The 15412-nt window shown below is 41.0% G+C and overlaps 1 protein-coding gene across 1 annotated transcript in view; it reads right to left on the bottom strand.

Moving 5' to 3' along the window:
• Ccny (cyclin Y) overlaps window positions 1-15412 on the bottom strand; it is an 83407-nt gene that overhangs the window by 5455 nt on the left and 62540 nt on the right. The window contains exon 8 of the mRNA XM_075977746.1: window positions 9786-9952. Coding sequence (XP_075833861.1) covers window positions 9786-9952 — 167 coding nt within the window. The remainder of the gene's footprint in view (window positions 1-9785; window positions 9953-15412) is intronic.

Genomic DNA, 15412 nt, shown 5'->3' with positions numbered 1-15412 from the left:
AAAGAAGCTGACAGACTACCCCTACTCCAACTTCAGCTTGGCTGGTCTGTAGACTGGACTTTCTAACAGGTCCTATGTGGAGCTGGCTGCTGGACGGTCTCCACAGGGAGAAGAGAGATATCTCAGTTCATCCAGGCAGCTCACTTTTATTTTGATAAAAAGAACAGTCGGAGTGAATTTTCAAAAGTCAGTATTGAGAACATCTCATTTACCTTTCAAAGTAGGCATACTTGTTACTATTGTGGGAGCTGGTCCTAGTTTTTTTCTCCAGAAAGGAAGTACCCAGTATATTGGGGTCAATGCCCTGGAGCACCTGATTCTCAACTTTTGTCACAGCACACTAAAACTGTTTGGTGTAGTTGGCTTCTACTTGTCTCAGCCAGGACACCTGCTTTTCAGGCCAGCCAATTTTCTAGACAAGCAAAAAGCAGATGCAAGTAGGGAGGGTAGAGCTCTGGTGGCAGGGGACAGCCAGGGAATGGGGAACTGGCACCAAAGGAACCCACTTGCTCCAAGTCTGGCCTCTATTCCCCAGTTGTGAAGCTGAATTTGGGTGGATCCTGTCCACTCTGGACATCACTCTTCAGACCTGAACAGTGCAGCACTAAGAACCATTTCATTATGCAGTAAGAAGCTGTGACAATCAGAGACTCACACTTCACAGCAGCTGAGATAGAGGCTAAAATCTGAGCCACAGCTATTGGGCAGAGAAGAACTGAAATCCCAGCAAGCACACAAAGTACATATAGATGGAAGGAAGAAAGGAAGTAAAGTTAAGAAGCTGTTGACGGAGTTCCAAGCGACACTGTCTCAGGTCTTTTATTTGGAAAACAAAATAGAACAATCTTGTTTATTTTTGTATGTTCTTGTGAACAGAGCTCACATGTACCAAATAAACAAACTGTTCTGAATTTTATACTTTTAAGGACTTTAGTGTTTTTAGGATTTTTGTTTTTAAACTTCAAGCAACTATGCTTTATTTAAGTGAGATTTAATAAAAGTAATCCCATTGAGTGTGAAGCAACAGCTTATGGGTACAGACTGCCCCCTAGTGATGAATGGGCATCACTACAGAGCTTATTCAAAGAAGCCAATCTCTTCATTCTATATTCCCAGCATTCTGGAACTTGACAGAGGAGGATCATGAGTCTGTGGCCAGCCTAGCAAATTCAAACAAGACTCATAAAATAAAAAAAAATTTCCAGTTTTGATTTTTCTGTCTACAGAATGAATTTAAGATCCGAAAGCTTACTGTGTTAACAGGAGACTAATAATGGTACAAAAGAAAAAAAGGCTTTACAGTTCTGGTGTCAACATTTATAAGAAACACATTCCGGTCAATAAATAAAAGCTCCTTTTAAAAGAAACTGCTACACTAGTTTAAGACAGCACAGAAACAGAACTGCACTGATTACATTTAGTTAAGCTGAAAGCAGGACTCAGAAGTGGAGTAGAGTTACTTCATAAGCTGGTACCTTGCCAGTCTTTCTAAAGCACTGAGCTCAGTAGCACCAACCCTTGGGGAATACACGACTGAAGGGTCCCAAGAAGGCATCTCTAGTGTTCACAGCTAGGATTCACACTTACACAACATGGAAGCACCGGGAAGTGACTACTGGCAGGTGAGTGGGTAAACAAAATGGGGCACTGTGTATGAAACGAAAAAGTATTCAGTCTTAAAAAGAGAATGCTGACAGGTCATAAAATAGATGAGCCCCGAGGACATTATTCAAGGACCGTTAGCTGCAGGAAGGTAAACCCTATGTGACTTTACCCTGAGCAGCACACAGACATATTCAAGTTTATTTGGGGCTGAGTTTAAAACTCTCAGGACTAAGAAGGATGGCTATAGTAGGCAAAAACTTACTAAGACATCTGAGGGTTTAAATAAATTATCTCACATAAGTCTTTTTATCAAGCTTCATTTATTCTTCCTATGCTCTCTCCAATGCTCTCTTGATGGTTTCCTTTCCATGTCTTGCTGTTGTTTGCTGTTCCTCTTTTGATGCTCTTCCTCTCTGTTCTTTTTTATCCCACATGGTTTCCAGTTTATATACCCATATAGACAATTAACAAGCATGAATTTCACAGAATCACAAAAACAGGAACAGGAGGCAACTAACGTCTCAGAAGTAGTGTGGCTATAACACTTTCTGGTAGACCTTGGACTTCCCACAGGGCAGGGAACCCTGATTGCTCTTTGGGCTGACGAGGGAGGGGGACTTGATTGGGGGAGGGGGAGGAAAATGGGAGGCGGTGGCGGGGAAGAGACAGAAATCTTTAATAAATAAATAAATAAAAAAAAACACTTTCTGGCAGATACTGGGAGGATTAATTAAGAATGGGACTTTAAACCAGTACAAAATTCTAGTAAGTTTTCTTAAGTGTAACTAGTTAAGCCAGAAGTTGGTGATTAACAATTGGAGAAAAGCATGGCAGTGCTGTGCACTTTTTGAGCACTTCTGCTTCCTACCTCTGGCAGCTGGAAACACAGCATCATGGTAACCATAGTAACCCATGGGCCTGGGAGGAAGGTGAAAGTGCTTAATTTGCATCAGTGTCCAGCTAGTTGAGTTAAAGGGGATTTCTTTGGAGACTTTGTTTCCAGCTCTAGCAGGGGTTAGCTTTCTTTTTGAAAACATGCCTTTGGAACTGAGTTCCAAAGCTACTTCTCCATTTTCAGGTATTTGTTCAAGAAAATGAGAACACATTTTCCAACACTGAAATCTGCAATAGTGTACTCAGGTAACTGGGACAAAATACCAGGAAGATTGGGTATCCAAAGCAACAAATGTTTTCTCATGGTTCTGGAGGATGGAAGGCCAAGACCAAGGTATCTCCTAAGGCCTTTCTCCTCGGCTACAGATGGCTACCTTTTCTGCACCATCTGTCTGTCTGTCTGTGGCCTAATATCCTCTTCTAGGGACAGCAGACATATTTGATTAGGTGTAGCGCAAATGCTTATTAGCTTTAACAATAAAAACCTGGAGTCAGATATAGGGGTAAATGCTGAAAGATCAGAGAAGCAGAGCAGCCAGTCACTAGTTCTTAGTTCTACTGAATCCTCAGATCAAAGGGCAATCCTGTCCCTATGAATCCTCAGACTGAATGCCTGAGTTCCTGTCTCGTCCCACCTTATATATTCCTCTCTCCACCTAGTCAACCTCCCTAGTGTTGGGATTAACAGTGTATGACTCCTTAGTACTTGGATCAAAAGGTGTGAACCACCACCACCTGGCTTTGTTTCTCTTTTAGACTGGATCAATTTCATGTAGCCCAGGGTGGTCTTGAACTCACAGAGATCTGCCTCTGCCTCCCAAGGGCAGGGATAAAAGGTGTGTGCCAGTACTGCCTAGCCTCTGATCTTATTTGTTATAATAAGCACAAACACAATATTACCATGTTTTCCCTTTTTTGTATAAAATAAAAAAGGCCATAACTAATATAAAACTATGTACAGTAAGTACAATAGCTATGTACAATATATATAGACAATAAATACCTCAAGAATGTCTAGTCCAATTGCATTTGACAAATTCAAAGAAAATATTCCAGTATCTATCCTAACTTGTTGAGGCCAAAGTCTTGTATTTAATTCACTTTCTATCCTAACTTGTATTAGCATCCAAAACTATCTTTCGATGTATCTTAACCTTATATACTTTACACTTCTTTAGTGAATTTCTTTTCTGAATTTGGTAAAAAGGAAAACTGTAACTATAAAGTCTTTAACTCCATCAGAGACCTAAGAAGGAAATAATATTAACTGAGTGGAAAGGAAGTACAAACAAGCAACTTCCAAAAAATATGAGAAATGACAGAAACAGTTGGTTTCCTGGACAGTTCACCCAAGGTTCCTCTAAAACATTTGGGCATCCATCTTTGGCCTTACAGATCTAGAATGTCAGAAAGACTTATCTGTGAAGCAGGATTTACTGAAGGGCTGTTCTACCTTGTCTAGGCAAAATTTGGCAGTTCTTTCTTTTGTGTCCTGCTTGTCCCATTTGGATAGCAAACTGTCAGCAGTCAAGGCAAGAGAATTTTCTTGCTCAGTGGCTTACTTTTGTCACAATTAGGACCCATCCTGATGACCCCATTTTAGCTTTATGTCTTCCTTAAAACCTCGTATCTTCAATTATGAATATGTCCTCAGTTTTATGGGTCAAAACTTTAATGAATGACCTCTGAGAAGATCTAATTTGGCTGCTAATAGCCAGAATCTGTTACAGAGCTCTGTGTGGGTTCAAGTCTTCATGCTGGGATGTGCATTTACCTGCAGTAAAAAGAATACTTCAAGCATGCTGAGTAAGCCAGACTTCCCCTGCAACTATGACTTTTGTCTGCTAACGGTGACTGGCCAGCAACAGCCTCTGAGGAGGAGCACAATATTGCTTTTGCCTCTTTCTCTATTCTGTTTTGGGAGGGGAGCAGGGCATGCATCCAGTCTTATGCAGGTTCCTCATCCCGAGTTGGAACTCTGTAATGTTAATGTTGAGAAAGCAAATAATTCCAGTGACCAGTTAATAGGAAAATAAAGGAATACCTAGTGGTTTTAAGTAATTTGTATTAACAGATGACTATAATTTTAGCATGTAACTTAAGAAAACATCAAAATAGGCCAGGCGGTGGTGGCGCATGCCTTTAATCCCAGCACTTAGGAGGCAGAGGCAGGCGGATCTCTGTGAGTTCGAGACCAGCCTGGTCTACAAGAGCCAGTTCCAGGACAGGCTCCAAAACCACAGAGAAACCCTGTCTCGAAAAACCAAAAAGAAAAAAGAAAAAAAAAAGAAAACATCAAAATAATTCAGTGATACCAATATACCAAAATCCCTAGAATGTCATAGCCTTTTGACTATTATAAAAGGTAAGAGAACAGGAATAACTTATGTCACTAGGTAACAATCATCCATGAAATATGAACAAGTAAAAGAAAAATCAGCTATACCAATATCTTTAATAGATCTGTTTCCCAGATTAGTTTATCTCCTAACTTTTATAGATTCATACTTTCTGTTTTATTTTTTAGACAGGGTCCAGGCTGGTTTGGAATTCATACTCCTACACTATCTCTTAGTGATGGGATTATAGCTGTGTGCCACCACACCTGACTCTTTATACTGTCCTTATCAACTGAGTGCTAATGAGATGAAGAGGTTTTTGTAAGTGACACTTTCTTTTTCTTTTTCTTTTGGTGATAGGGTGTCTCTATAGCTTTGGAGCCTTTTGGAGCCTGTCCTGGAACTAGCTCTTGTAGACCAGGCTGGTCTCGAACTCACAGAGATCCGCCTGCCTCTGCCTCCCGCCCGGCTATAAGTGACACTATTGTAGTCCAGATATTCGCACTACAGTTCCAGTCTGTATGCACGCTTTCTATTACGGGGAATTTTAAGGAAAAGATTAATGATGGAGCAAACTCAAAAAGAAATAGAGCTCAATGAGGAAAGGGGACACTCTAAAACCTCACTCTGAGAACACGGACTCATAATGGTGGGACTCAGGCCCTAGTTCACACTTACAACTTTAAATGGTATTAATCACATATTATGTTGAGAGAAACCTGTCCCTTGCTATCTCTGAGGTAAGTCTTGGTATTTGGTTGGTCTGGGACTTCTCTTGTGTGCTAGGATTAAAGATGAGTGACACACACACACACACACACACACACACACACACACACACACACACAGTATAGATTAACAGCCTATTCAAAACAGGAAATTTGGTTTTCAGAACAAATGGCGGGATCATCACAAAAGTGCCTAAAAAGATTGCTATATAGTCAGGAGAGAAAGGAGCAGGCCTGATGGAGGCTTGGAGTCTCCAGAGGCAGGTGAGGGGACGCAAGAAGGCCATGGATGAGGTCCCCTTCCACTTTCTTCAAGAGAACTACTGACACTCTGGCCATGAACTCTGGATCTCCCTGTCTCTACCTCCAAATGTTGGGGATTGCAAGATTCTGTCACCAAACCTGATTACAGTCTACACTTTAGAACCAAGTGCTCCTATGTGCTTTTCCCCCCTGCTCAGTCACCACCATGAAGCCATCCAGCAAATGCTAATATCCTGATGAGTGTCAGCTTGTGGCTTGTCTATCAATGAGTGAGTTTGGTCAGCAACAGGGCTCAAAAAAAAGGACAAAAAACAGTGTAAAATACAATTACTTATCTTTTAACAAGATATGGAACACATAGAACTTCTGCAAGGGTACTGTTACTACATGCACCATAATGCTTTCAAATCACAAAGAAGCAGTTTCCTTCAAGGAAAAAAATTCCAACCTCATTATAATATACTTTATATTCATTATAATATATTATTATATATTATCTTTTGGACCCTCAGTATCTTAAGCAGTATACTGCTTAAGATACTGAGGGTCCAAAAGATATTCTTTTGTCATCAAAATAATCTCTTTTTTGTAACTAGTGGAGGCCCAACCCAGAATCTTAGATGTGTGAGGCAGGCCTTTTGAGCTCTATCTCCAGCCCCCAAACAATTCTTTACAACGAATTTCAGCTGAATGAACACTGGCCAAATTTTCTGTGTGTGTGTGTGTGTGTGTGTGTGTGTGTGTAGAAAAGTACTTGAATTTCAAGAAAAGTCATTTAAAAACATTATAGTTGAAAGAAACTGCTCCCACGAGAAGAAATCAAAATTCTGACCTTACTACTCAATAGTCAAGGGACTTGGGCATCCTTAATTTCTTGGTACCTTGAATTCATCTCGATGGAGATAATACCAGCACTTATGGGTAACCATGAGCCATCAATAACATACAAACATACAAAAGCTGTTCCTTTGTCTCTAGGATGTATTCAGTAAATTGCAGAAATATTACTGTTGATGCTGCCATCATACAGTCAAAGCAGCTTTTCATATCATGATTATTTTAAACTTCATTATACCTGGAATTTTAAAGTAAATGTAATTTTTACTCTCTCATCATTTTTAGACAGGGAGAGAATGAATTAAGAAATGAATATTCTGGCCTTCTTCATAGCCTAGAGACTAATACACAGCACCCCCCTCCCCCCGCGCCATGTCAGTCAATGCCTTGTTCATTTATATTGTCTCACTTTTTTGTAAGCATCTGGGTTATAAGTAATAACTGTATGTTTAAGGTAGTCTCAGTTCAGTAGCTATTTTATTCTAAGTGGATAGATATAACTGTACAAAGAACTCAGGCACCCCTACCTCACAAAGTCCCAAGTCATTACTCATGCTCACAAACAAGAAGCATCAAGCAGACACATTCCTTGGCATGCAATAAAGAGTTGAAGGTTATCAGGGAGCTAATGAAAAAGTAATCCCTAAGAAGAAGTCTGGGCTAGAACTGCATGCATTAAGAACTTGTCTCCCGTGGGTCAGAATGACAGTGCTTTAGAAACTTCTCTCATTCTCTCACCCTGAAATATGGTAAAGAACTTTGTTCTCCTGTGAAATCAGCTAATAATAACTTCCTCTTACTGTGACAAAACATCAGACACAGAAAGAGCTCACAGACGCAGAAGCAGAGCTGAGTCTGTGAGCTTTGATGGGTATCAAAGAATAAGGTTTCACTGAAGCAGGAGGCAGTAGTGAGGGAGGCTGGTAAAGATCTGAGGCCAGCATGTCAATATGCCTATAGCCTGGTGACTTTTCCAACAGGCTGCATAAAGATTCTCACTCTAGGCTTATTGGGCTCAAGAATGTCGCACAATTGGGATACAGCTGGTAACCTCCTGTTAGACAGTTCCTCAGGGAGCTTAGCTAAAGAGCTAAGCCAGGCAAAGAATGCCAGAAGTGATAACCAACTACAACTGACTCCAGGTGGTTGGGAGAGCTGAGCGCTTCTGAGACTTCTGTGTGTAGGTCCTCAACTGATAACTCTCATAGTCAGCTAGGAAATCCTCACATGGCCCTGGAGCCAGGTGGACAGCTCTTCCCACATGGAGACACCTCCACAGGGCTTGAAGAAAGAATGGAAGGATGAGCCAGGCTGTGGTGGCGCACGCCTTTAATCCCAACACTCGGGAGGCAGAGGCAGGCAGATCTCTGTGAGTTCGAGGCCAGCCTGGTCTCTGCAAAAGCAAGTTCCAGGACAGCCTCATAAAGGGTTTCTACAGAGAAACCCTGTCTTGAAAAACCAAAAATAAAAAAAGAATGGAAGGATGATGCTGGTGCACATCAAGCCCCAGGAATACATGGATGATTTTTAGTATTTGAACTTGTCAAATATACCAAAACTTGGAATGTGCTTTCTAAAGCCAAATGGACACATGTTATTCTAGCTACTGAGTTTCTTGGGTTAGGCTCGTTGATCACAGGAGCATGGGCTTTGTTACTGGTCTGAAGTGACACAGGAGTCCAAATACAAACCCCCAAAGGAGTATTTACCTGTTAAAAGTTTCAGTAAATACTTTCACAAAACTGGAAAGTATTTCCAGCACCTATTCATGATCACAATGACAAGAAATACAGTTCACTATATGTCCAGAGGCAGGTTACCTGCGGAGCCTGACAACATTTAGCCAAATTTATTCACTCTATGTCAGGAGCCATGTAGCCTAGTCTTGGATCAGCATATGACTACCTGTCTAAAAGGTTTCCTTGGGCAAGGCACCCATGGAAATGGATTCTCATTTGGCAAGGACCAATAAATCCATGGATCAGGATAGGAATTTGCAAAATTCATAAAATTGGCACGCTCTTTTCTCTCTCATTATATTGTTAATTCTTTGGGCAGCTTATAGTTTTCTTTGTCAGTCACACTTGCAACAGCTGTAATTTTCCCTGGAAATTCTGCTCTTTTTTGAATATTTTTCTCTAAGTTTCAGTAGGCAGCTAGTGCTTCTCAAATTTCTTATCTGGAATTGCTAACTACAATTCCTAATCTTAGGAACTTTTCTAACTCAATAGAGATACTTAGGTACATGTGAGAAAACAATACTTGGAACATTAGCCATGTCTCACAGTTCTGGAAAGACATGCATACACAGATTATGGAAAAAGCCTCAGGAATTCACACAGTGCCAACCACTGAGAGTAAGTTCTCAGGGCATCAAGCATATAGAATTAATGATAGGATCTAGTATGATCCAATGGGAGAAAATGCAATGTAAAATATGGGATGGAGAGATCCATCTTTGCCACACACCAGAGTTTATGTTGGTGGAAGAAGTATGGGATAGTAAGATGGGAAAGAGTGCCTTAGCAAAGTCTGCCTTTTACAGAGAGATCAAGACATGAGACCCTTTTGTGAAAAAGGGAACTGTATAAAAGCATATCTTGTAGATAAGGAAGAATTGCTCGGTTTTGAATATTGTTGTCCTTAAGGCATGTGGCCCATGTCTATTACTTTTTAACTTTGTAACCACAATAGCTGCCAGCTGATGGAAGTGCCTGGCTCATTACATGGTTAAGCCTGCAAAAAACACTGAACTCTATATCTAGAATAAGATTTTGTAGGGGGTAGAAAGGTATATTTGGGGAAACATACAGGGGAACAATGGGGGCTTTCATAAAGTTTATGATGTATTTCTTAAAAGTCAAAAATAGAAGCCAATAATAAAGCTGTCCATGTAAGAAAAGGTCTGTTTAAGTATAAATAAAGACAGTTTGAGCTTTGTGGGGTCACCTGAGGGCAATTCACTTGGTGGTCAGAAATTTTCCTTCATCCAACACCCCTTCCCTATCTCAGGACCTGAATACAAGCCAAGGCTGGACCCAGCAGTTAGACTGCACAGGCCATTCAAGAGGCATGCTCTGCCTCTACTCAGCCCTGAAAGAGTGATGGCCACACTTACATGTCCTCCACTGTGATGTCTTTCAGGATCTGGCAGTAATCTACATTCCACACAGCCTGGTCATCCCACACCTTAGAGGCCAGCAGGATTGCCCCTAGAACAATGCGCTTCCAGTTGGCTGGACAGATGTCAATCTCTGCATACGTCAAGAGCCTTTCAAGGTATACCTGAGGAGACATGAGGAAGCCAGTGCTAAGTGCCTTCAAGTTGTCTCTTCCACCAAAGTAAACTCAGCATAAATCCCACCTCGACAATCCTTTAGGCAGGGGCTACCTGGACATACTTGTTTCTTTATATGACTATCTGCTGTAATCAGTTAAAAAAAAAAGTCTTGAAAATGATGTCATTTATAAGAGCAAACAAATTCAAGGGCAAAGACAAAAATATATTAAATATACATATATACATAAAAATTTGTTGAACATACTTAAAATATAAATTAAATATAATCTATTTAATTTTTAATCTATTTTTTCTTTTTTTCTCTATTTTTTCTTTAATTGAAAATAGATTTTTTTTCTCACAAACTATATTCTGATTATAGTTTTCCCTCCCTCTATTCCTCCCAGTTTCTCTCTACCTCCTATTTCATCCAGATCTTCTCCCTTTCTGTCTCTCGTTAGAAAAGAAACAGGCTTCTAAGGACTAATATTATAAACTATAGTAAGATAAATCAAACACATATTGGGATTGACAAAACAAACAACAAAAAGGAAAGGAGCCCAAGAAAAAGCATAAGAAAGAAACAAAGAACTCCTCCTTTGCACACCGAGAACTGCATAAAAACACTGACCTGAAAGCTGTAACTGTCCAGGATGCAGTGGTATTTCATTTGTATTTTAGGAAATAAAACTTCCCTCAAGATCAGAGAGTAAAACAGCCCCACTGGTCAGCCTTACAGACAAGGCAGTGTTAACACACACCTTTAATCACAGTAGCCACACTAGTTGCCACAGAAACTGGGTGTACATGCCTTTAATCCCAGCCCTAGAGAGAATTATAACATGGGAGGAAACACCTCTGAGGCTTAGTCTCATTCTGAGATTCCTGGAGGCAGGTCGCCATTTCAATCTGAAGTAGAGGTAAGAGTCAGTGGCTGGCTGCTCTGCTTTTCAGATCTTCAGTTGGAACCCCAATTTCTGTCTCTGGGTTTTTATTAATCATGTTTCACCAGGACATACTTATTTCTAAAAGGCTGAAGGCCCCGAGAGTCTTATTAGGATTAGGCTGGAGGTTACAAGCTGTGACAGTGAAAACGTAGCCGACCTTGTAAATATTGAGGCTGGTATAAATCCCAACAGCCAAAGGTCAAAATATATTCTCACATAAAGAATGTAAAGGCTACAAACCTATGCATTTTTTATTTTTTATTCATTTATTTATTTATTGATTGATTGATTTTCGAGACAGGGTTTCTCTGTAGCTTTTTGGTGCCTGTCCTGGAACTAGCTCTTCTAGACCAGGCTGGCCTCGAACTCACAGAAATCCGCCTGCCTCTGCCTCCCGAGTGCTGGGATTAAAGGCGTGCGCCACCACCGCCCGGCTACCTATGCATTTTTTAATCTACAAGGTATTTCAGACTCAGTCCTTGTTAATTTCCAAAAAGTCACTGACCTATAGAGTAATTTTATCTTTAAAAATCACTTTTGTGTATGTATGATGTGTGAAGGTATGCCACGCTGCATAGGTGGAGGTGAGAGAACATCTTTATGCAGTCAGCTCTCTCCTTTCACTTTTCTGTGGGCTCTGGGGATGGAAGGCAGATCTCCAGGTTTGTGCAACAAGTGTCTCCACCTGCTGAGCCACCTTGCTGGATGTTACAGAGGTTCTATTTGATGGGAAAAGCAAAAGGCATAAAGCCAGCACAGCTGCTTGACAAAGACCCAGCACAGCTGAGCCGCATGTTAGCTGATGTGCCACTTTTGGTTATGATCTCTGCCTGTTGCATACTTGGGGGACTTTTAGTATTTGTATAATTTGGGTATACTAGGTTAATAGAAAATTTCTTATGACTCATTTATTCTTTCTCCAAAGAGTACTGCTTCTAAGCTTCCCCAGGAAAGTTTTGAACATACTATTCTTCCCACTTTTAGGGAGATATCCGTATCTACCTGAAGGTCTTCCTTACGCCTTGGATGCTGTGACACATAATGAAGCCAGAGGTCTCTTTATGAGACTGTGAGTTATTTATAAACATTTGCCCCTGCACTTAATAAGGAACAAGATAATTTAAACAAAGTAAACTTAAAAAGGTCACCAAGATTCAGTAGGCTAGAAAAGTTGGCCACAGATCAGAAGCCTTTTCCCAGTATACACTCAGGCATTTACGTGGACTATATAGCAACAAAGTTAGATTAGCTGAAGTAACCTGTGACATACACAGAGATTTATGCAATGATGTACAAAGACATAAAGGGGGGGGGGGGTCATGAGCCTCCAGGTGGTAGCACTAACTTCAGGTCAGAGAAGGGCCATGCAATACCACTGACTGGAAAGTAGCCATTGGAAGGAATTGGAAGGAAAACTATGAATCAGGCTGAACAGAGAGAAGCAGCACTTAAAGTGGGGACCCTCTTGATATAGTCCACTTACAGGAAACTGGTATGGGAAGTCCTTCTGGACCTGTGTTGCTTTTATTGGTTAATGAATAAAGAAGCTGGCTTGGCCTGTGATAAGGCAGAGTAGAGCTAGGTGGGGAAAACGAAACTGAATTCTGGAAGAAAGAAGGCGAAGTCATGAGAAGTCATGTAGCCCCGCCAGAGACAGATGGGAGCCAGAACCTTGCAGGTAGGCCATGAACCTCATGGTAAAATATAAAATAATAGAAATAGGTTAATTTAAGAGATAAGAGTGAGCTAGAAATATGCATAAGTTAATTGAATAAGCAGTATTGTAAATAATATAGTTTCTGTGTAATTACTTCAGGAGTCTGGGCAGCCGGGAAATGAACAAGTGACCTCCCACAACAGGAAATGACCTCAAAGTCATTAATGGCAGCCACCTTGGAAGCACCCGAGGCTTCTGGAATGTGCAGCTGGCTAATGCCATAGTCATTAGAAAGAGGAGGTACCAGAGGGAAGAGGCTATGTAAGTTGACCAGATGTTGTGTCTAAGATGTATCAAAAGATGTCCCTAAGCTGTGGGCATGCTGAGCAGGCAGAACAGATCCAAGGCCTGAGGTGAAGAGCAGCAGAGGCAGGGACACTCCTTCCCTGGTTTGAAGCTGGAGACAGAAAGATGGGGTAGGATCAGGTGGGGAGAGGAGTGAGTACAGGCTTATTCTCTTTGCTGGGCTCATTCCTGTATGGAGAATGAAAGGCTATTTCACACACTTCTAAGTACCCAGGAAGAAAATGGAATTTCTGTCTCTCATAGTGACCAACAAAATAAAAGTAAGAAGTTCAGGATGAGTGATAGGGAAGCCTTAAGACTGAAGGCTGGCTGGGTGGTGGTGGCGCACGCCTTTAATCAGCACTTGGGAGGCAGAGGCAGGCAGATCTCAGTTAATTCGAGGCCAGCCTGGTCTACAGAGTGAGTTCCAGGACAGCCAGGGCTGTTCCAAAGAGAAACCCTGTCTCAAAAAATCAAAAAGAGTGAAGGCTGGGGTGAGGGTGTTGGAGATGAGGAGGAAGAAGGTAAAAGAAAAATTTCCTTCTAGAAGTGAAATCTTGGCTGTTTGAGGAAAGCAAAAGTCAGTGAGGTAGGGTTCCTGGACTAGCTCCTCTAATAGCATCCATCTCCTTCCCCTGAGCCAGATATAGGGAAATTGTTCTACCCAAAGTTGTTGAAAAATCAAGGGTTTCCCACTGCCCTTCCCACTGAAGCAAGCTTTGCCAGGTATGTGCAGAAGACAGAGTAACAGTTGCCCTGTTCCCATAGATCACTGTTCTGTTTTCAGTGATTCACTAATAGATATCAATTTTTAAGATCTTGAAGATGTAGATTTTTATATACTACTTTATATACTACTTTCTGACACCATCTGTTATGCAGGATGGACTGGGACACACTCTGAACACAAAGGAAAAACTGTTAAGAAAAGAAACATCTTTCTGCTTCTTGGACACAGGGCTTCACGGTGTGGCTCATGATGACTTGGAATATACCCAGAGCCCAGATCAAACTTGAATCTTCATGTTTCCACTTCCCCAGTGCTGGGACTACAGGCACAGTTGTGTGCCACCATACCCAGCAAGAACTAACATTTCAGATTCCAAAGAGTCAGTAAATTGTGTAAAAGACTCTGGACTTACTGAAGTAATAAAAATCTGGACATATTTCAGTATAGTTTGTCTTTTTCCTCTCTCTTCCTAGAATAAACTCGTAAGTTCCTGATGACAGAAGATTTGTCTCAGATCCAGTGTGTGGTACCCTGCACAAGGCTGGGACAGAGTGATGCTCCCAAAGTGTCTATTTTTAACACACCCTCAAGCCCATCAGACAACCATAGATGGCATATACTTAGAATTGTGAGCTGCCTCGGTGGGACAGGAATAATATAGCCTTAGTGCAAAAAGATTCAGCAGAAGTTAATGGGGAAAATGACCATATACCATGGCATTCAGGAAAGAACTGGCACAAACAGAACAAGCTAAAGCAATGAGGTTTTGAGGGGCAGCTCAGAGTAACAAATAATTCATTCTTCTGAGTTACCCATAAGAATCGGAGGCCATCTAGGGAAGACCAGGAAATCACAGGGCAGAGCATGGACTGCTCTTACAAGAATCTTTGTGGCTGGCTCTGAATATCTGCCACAAGGATGCGAGTCTGGTGTTGACTATACAAATGAAAGTTACTCTAAAATTTAGAAACAACTTCTGGAGATCCCAGTTTTAGATGGTATTTATCGTACTGGAACATCAGCAGTGAGGTAGTATTTTAGACCATGCTTTTTATTTGTATAAAAATAAATAACTGGGTGGGCCAGTTTCACTTTCAGCTGGGCATCCTAGGGAACCTGGGTTATACTTTCCCAAAGCTTGACAACAGACTCTTCCAAAAAACAGAAACTGGAATACCTAAGTCTCTTATTCATAGAAACTGGAGGCAGGATGTGACATCCCCCACATCATGGTAAGAGTTTCTATGCACCTGAGTTGGGTTAGCCTCTGTAATAAAATAATTTCCACTGGCTCAGGGAGAAAGGTGGCTATGAAATTTTGAGCTAAAACTACCTTAGTTGATGGATACTAGTAATACACTAGATATTGCCTGAAAAGAACCAACATGTTTTATGACATGCGATTCATATCAATTAGGGCTTAATGAAGGAAGGAGACATCACTATAACATCATCATAACATGTTACATGTGAGGAAAGCAGCTGTTACACCACAGGAGACAATTACAGTGAGCACATCTTACTAGCATGTGATTCAGCAGAACTTGTCATCATATTTGGGAGGGGGGTCCCCATTAGTATATTTTAATTCTTTACCAAGTAAAGTAATATCCAACTGATTTTTATGGACAGTATCTCCAGAAAGTGCTAACAGGATACTGTTCAATTAAAACTTCATACTACAGTCATGTGAAAGACTGTCCTAACGAATCTCTAGACAACACAGTTTAGTGCCAACTCTGGAGCTATAGAGTACTCTGTCGACTGCAGACAAAAGTTTTCAAAG

This window comes from Microtus pennsylvanicus, chromosome 6, assembly GCF_037038515.1.
Source record: "Microtus pennsylvanicus isolate mMicPen1 chromosome 6, mMicPen1.hap1, whole genome shotgun sequence".
NCBI lineage: Eukaryota > Metazoa > Chordata > Mammalia > Rodentia > Cricetidae > Microtus > Microtus pennsylvanicus.
The sequence above is the reverse complement of the archived record's forward strand: the minus strand, read 5'-3'. Positions and strand labels throughout refer to the sequence as shown.